The sequence below is a fragment of the Lepisosteus platostomus genome, chromosome 3, assembly GCF_059453375.1.
Source record: "Lepisosteus platostomus isolate fLepPlt1 chromosome 3, fLepPlt1.hap1, whole genome shotgun sequence".
NCBI classification, from domain to species: Eukaryota; Metazoa; Chordata; class Actinopteri; order Semionotiformes; family Lepisosteidae; genus Lepisosteus; species Lepisosteus platostomus.
Genome location: NC_142613.1, coordinates 72,476,153 through 72,482,152, shown reverse-complemented (window position 1 = coordinate 72,482,152; position 6,000 = coordinate 72,476,153). Strand labels below are relative to the sequence as shown.

The 6,000-nt window shown below is 39.3% G+C and overlaps 1 protein-coding gene across 1 annotated transcript in view; it reads left to right on the top strand.

Annotated features, from left to right (window-relative positions):
• The first annotated feature begins 661 nt into the window (after positions 1 to 661).
• Positions 662 to 6,000, top strand: part of LOC148675422 (gamma-aminobutyric acid receptor subunit rho-1-like) — a 36,239-nt gene continuing 30,900 nt past the window's right edge. The window contains exon 1 of the mRNA XM_088626747.1: positions 662 to 1,210. Coding sequence (XP_088482873.1) covers positions 1,107 to 1,210 — 104 coding nt within the window. The 5' untranslated portion in view covers positions 662 to 1,106. The remainder of the gene's footprint in view (positions 1,211 to 6,000) is intronic.

Sequence of the window (6,000 nt, the reverse complement as noted above, 5' to 3'; positions counted from 1 at the left end):
TTAGCATATGGACCATAAGAACAAAGTGTGCATAAAGTTTATACAGTACAGTATGTATAAATTCTATCCAAATGTCCTGTTTGATTTGGCAAGGGCTAAATGTGATTTCATGTCCTAACCAAATTATGTTTAAATTTCTGAATACAGGAGAGGAAAAAACAGATTTCCACAGTTTAAAAATGCAACGATTAGCCATCTCATGCTGATCCCTCTGAAATCTGCTCATTTTTTTTATTTTCAGCTCTTGGGATTCCCCAACAATCTGTAATCTAAAACTATAGTGACAGTTATAAGCCTACCCCACAGTTTCTAACCCTTAAATATCTTGTTATCAGGTCATTTAGTTTTGCCTGAACTGCAGCTGAAACACTGGTCTATCAGGATCCATGCCAATGCATAAAGTATACATTCCAGTAATTGTATTGTGAGTGAAAATGAATTAGAAAAATAATTCTAATGAACACGGAGAAGTGTGTATGATATTGTATAGAAGCTCTATCAGCAACGCCCTTTGAAATTTGCACAGTTCAGAATACTATGAATGTCTGAATATCCAGATTAGAATGTGCACGTTTTCCATTTTGAGTTACAGCTTGCAACATCAATTAGGTATGAATCTTGACCCAAACACTGTGCACAACACAATGCGTGGAATGAAAGTTAAGTGTATCATTGTAACGCTTGCACAGGAGCACAAGAGTCTCAACATGAAGAGCATTACGAGTACAGTACTACTTGCAAACTCGTTATGGAATTGCTTAGTGCCAGTGGATGAACCATAATGTAAGTCACCTTAACCTGCGCGACTGAAAAAAAAAAATGCGTATGAGAAACAGTCCGGGAGATACGCGTATTTGAGACTGAAAAGAAAATCCCTGCCAGCTGACGTTGAAGGATTTATCGGTTTAGACGAAATTGCTTTCCCACTGTGGAGATTAAATACCGTGGGGTAGTTTTTCTGGGGGGCGTATAACTGCACATTGTTACAACGCTGAAGCAAGCGATAATGTGACTGGGAGGAGAAGATTTCTTTTTTTAACGTCGACTGCTGGGGAACTGAACTTTCGGATTTCCGTGCCTGGGTCCGACTTTGGGCTGTGTGCGCCATGCAGGTTGATATTTTGCTGTTGCTTTGCCTCTGGATGCTGGGGGCTGCTGGGAGATTTGCTCGGCAAAGCAGCCAGGCATTTGAAATATACAAGAAAAGCAGGTAAGGAAGAAGCCTTTTAAGAAAACCAAGAGGGTGTGGGATACCTTTCGAGGGAATGCCTTTGCCTTTTTCTGGGGGGGGAGTTCTGGATAAGACTAGATCAGATCTGATTTAGAGGAGGGGGGGAATCACAAATTGATGTTAAGGACCTGTAAAGTGAGTCATTTTTGGAAATACTGAAAGTGTTTCACGGTTTGTGATCCTTACGTTATTCATGTAAAAAAAAAACTTACATCGTGTCATTTTGGGGGAGATTGTAAACGGCTCATGCAGTTGCCAGTCTAGTACCATGCAAAGTAATATACACGTCCCTCTCAGTAAAGACAGTACAGGAATGGCTATTTTGTTCAAAAGCTCTTCTGATGTTCTTTCGGTTGCACCTCAAAGCCATTTGTTAGAGGAAATGTCAACCTGTTGAGATTTTCACATCTCGTTGCTATTGTTGACAATAAATCACCACATTTCTAACGAATCTGGGTCCAAATTATTTTACTGCCTGAAATGGAAAAATAGACAACGTCTGTGAGTTCAGACTTGGAATTAGTCTTTTCTCCTGAAAGACGTTAATCGTTACTATTGTTCCAGCGCTGTCCTGCGTTTTTAATTTATTGCAGTTTTCTGCAATCATCCAGATGGCGGCAATCTGGCAGCTTGGTCAAGGTTATCTCAAGGGAAGGATAGGCTAGCACGGCCCGCCTTTCTTTTTACTTTGGGAAACCAGAAGTGTGTTTGATTAAAACCGATTATCCATATGTAGAAGAAAACCTGCTAGTAATCATGGAGTGTTGATTTCAAATGTTGCTGTTTTTTTCTTTTTGAATAGTAAAATGGGATGAGAATATTTAAAAATACTGCATATATATTTATGGCTGTGCCACAATAGAACGCTTATATATTAAATATATAATATAATAAGTATTACATCGTGCACAATAGATAAAAAGTGAGTTAATTAATATGTGTATTATTATATTAAAGTCGTTTAAGACTATGTTTAAAGACTGCTTTCCCTGTTTTAAGAGTAGAGTCATTACCTCCCTCTTTTAATAATCGGTTGTTGTGATTAAGTGGGGCAATCTGAAATGATCTCAGTTATCTTTGTGAAATGGATATGTATGGATAGATACGTCTGATATGTAATGTTATATTTATTTGTAATGTAAAGTTTACTGGTACTGTCTGTATGTTTTGGGCGTTTCTGTGTGGGTAAAATATAGCTGCTTCGAACAAAGACAGGTTTCTGGAAAAAAAACAGACTATCAAAGTGTGGTGCAATAAATTTTTTTTAAAAAAAAGTTTATACTGCCCATTTTCTAGCCTTAAACAATCATATTCACCTAGTATTGTAGTGTTTAATAGCTTTCCTTACATGTGAGGATCCAGAAATGATTTGATGTTGTTCAATCAATTTGTATTCTGGCAACTTTTGAACAGTTTTAAATTGTGAGGTGTCTGCCATTTAGAAGGCAGATATAACTAACGCTGACTTGAACAGTGACTTTTTACCGTTTGCCCAGTATGTCCAAGCCAGTGCCATGTAATTCTTGTATCCACTGCTGTCCTTGACAGTATCTGAGAAAAATTCCATGGATTTACAGCGTGCTCTTTAATCATTGTGAAGTGCTGAGTGGTATTTACCTACTCCCTGTCACAGCAGTGACATAAATTATGTAATGTTATATTTACACATCCAACCCATGGAACTCCATCACTTCTGAAATATGAGCTTTATTTGTATTAGCTAATGCCAGAATCAGAGTCTGTTACTCTTGTTCTTGAACTTTCTATTATAAAATACTTCTTATGAAATACTTGAAAAAAAATTCTAAACAAACATGGTCAACAACTCAGTATTGTAGACCTTTCTTTAAATCTGTATCTACAGTATATGACCCAACTTGTAGCAGCCTACTATTGTCAAGGCAATTATACTGTTGAATGGTTTTTGGCAGCTGTTTGGCAATTACAGGCAGGGAAGAAGGCTTTATTATACTAATGCAATTCCTAAGAGGTGTGATCTAAAAGCAGCTACTGGATTATAGTATGTAGTGCTAATGTGATTTCCAGGGTGTTAGCTCTGTGAATTATTAATTATTTAGGTTAATTATTAACGAGAGGCCAGAAATTAGGTGGTAGTTTGTTATTGCTCCAAGCGTCAAACTGATTGGAAAATATGAAGAACACAGGCAAGGTCAGAAATGACAGTAGTCCATTCATCTTATGTAGTTTGGTTAGTAGCTATCTGATCCAAGGAACTTGCCCAGCCATTCCTAAGGGACCAGGTGTCAGTGTGAGGCTAGGAATGTACTAGAGCTAGTTGCTTTTCTCTTGACTGTACATTTTAAACAAGTCTTATGCAATATATAGTTTTTAATGTACCATTCTTTGATTTCAATTCTGTATTGTTGACTGTACTGTATATACATTGTGTTTGCATTTGTATGGCCTCCTCACACTGTCTTGAAGATGTAAATGATATGTCAATACAAATACAAATGAGAAAACCGATTACAAATAAAAGAGTATTCCGGTCTTCCTAAGATAAAAGCTTTGTTATCTAATTAAAATATTTAAAAAAACTGTAAGGATACTGCAGTATATGAGCAGAAATGTGAATAATCATCAGGTAAAGATTTATTCTGATCTATCAATCCAGAGTTATTGTAGAGATAACTGTTGGAGGTAGACACAAGGTTTAGGGTTTAGGTTTTGAAAACTATAGTTAAACATTTTTGCTTTCTTTTTGAAAATAGCATTTATGATTAAGGTTTGAGCAGCAGAAGAGCTCTTACTGGGTCCTGGTTTACAATACAGCAACTTAAAAATGTTCCCATGAAGATTTAGTTGTTAAATTTTAATTTGCCCATTATAGAAAAAATATTTATTTTTTAGATTAATTTCAATTAAGACATTGTTAAGTCAATGATGATGCATCACCTCGGCAACTGCACCGATTTTCTGGAACACAGTATCCTTGATTTACAGGTAGAATGAGATACAAGACTGTTTTTAGGGTGTATTATAAATGTGCCTGGTTTTGTTGCTGAACCCGATCGCAAAAAATGTTTTTTTCACCTATCATTCTCTTAGCATGGCAGCTGAACAGTGTATTTTACGTAATGAAAGGGGGTGGGATTTAATGGGCAGGCATTGGAATGAGGATTAGTTATTTACACGATTTAGTCCTACAGCCCTCCAGCAGGGACATAAAACAATTCTGTCAGGTTTCAATCTCCTTTTTTATCTGAATCATCCTTTTTGCCAGTAATCTCATTTAACCTATAGTTTTGTCCAGTATTTAATAGCATAGCAGGATACCAGCTCTGTAGCGTTGCTATGGGGAAAGGAAGGTACAGCTCAGCACACAAGTATGCTGAAGGCTGTCTTCTATATCTCACCTACCAGACCTGACCACTCCATTTTGTAAATGCTAAAACATATGGTGCCAAGGAAAAGCTTGTGGAGCCCCTATGTCGGTCTGTGTTCTCATAGATTAATGACCAGATCGTTTGATCTTCATGAAAGCTTTAAGAAAAGATTAAGATGATTAATAACAGTAAATATCCTCAGTAACTGATTGCACCTCCTTGAGCAGAAGTTACTTCAGGTAGACATTTCTTTTTGATTAATCTCTCGCAAAAACATGGATGAATTCTGGCCCATTGGTCTTTACAGAAGTGCTTCATGTCGGGGACATTTGAGGGCCTTCCATCACCAGCTCCTTTCAGTTTCTGCTGTCACATCCCAATAGGGTTTATGTCTTTTGGCCAATTCAAAATGCATAATAAGATGAGATAAGATCACTTTATTGGCCATCTACAATTTTTTGCATTAGAAATTTGTCTTTTCACATACCCCAGCTTGCTTTCCATGGGACATAGACGGGGAGAGAGAAGCTTGGGGTCAGAGCGCAGGGTCAGCCATTTCTACGGCTCCCCTGGAGCAGTTGGGGTTAAGGGCCTTGCTCAGGGGCCCAGCGGAGTAGGATTCCTCTGCCAGCCGCTCAGTTTGAACCGGCAACCTTCCAGCCACAGGCGCAGATCCTGAGCCACAGTCCCACCGCTCCGCCCATATCTTCTTCCTCATTCAAACTGTAATAGAGTAGATCTGCCTGCGTGTTGAGGGTCGTTGTATTTTAGGAGGAGTGAGGGCGACTGAAGATTGTGTGAAGAGTTTATTGAGTCTGTGGAAACTTGGCTGAGGGGCAATCTCTCGGCCATAGGACAGCAAGGCTTGGATGCCCGTGAAGAGTGAGGTGTGACCAAGGGGCAGCTGCAAAAGTGGAACTGGGGTGGAGGAGGGATGCAAAACGAGTGAGGAAGAGGAGAGGGTGACGTGGTACAGTATATATGGGAATCTGAGGAATTACATCAGGATTGGTTGTGGGTTGCGGCAGCTGAGCTGAATTAGGCTGGCTGCCCTCACCCTTCACAGACTTTTGTTTGAACTCCAATTTAATTCATGAAAATATTAGGACAAGGACATCTAAAGTGGAATATTGTCGAATCGTTATCCATCCATCCATTTTCTGACCGCTTCATCCAGTTCAGGGCCGCAGGGGAGCTGGATCCTATCCCAGCATGCAGTGGGCACAAGGCAGGGTACACCCTGGTCAGGACACCAGTCCGTCGCAGGACAAACAGAAAAAACTCACACCGGGGCCAGTTTTCCCAGCAGTCCAATAACCTATCAGTATGTTTTTGGAGGAAACCCATGTGAATATGGGGAGGAGATACAAACTCCACGCAGATGGTGGATTCTAGGTCTGGAATTGAACCCGGGGCCCCAGC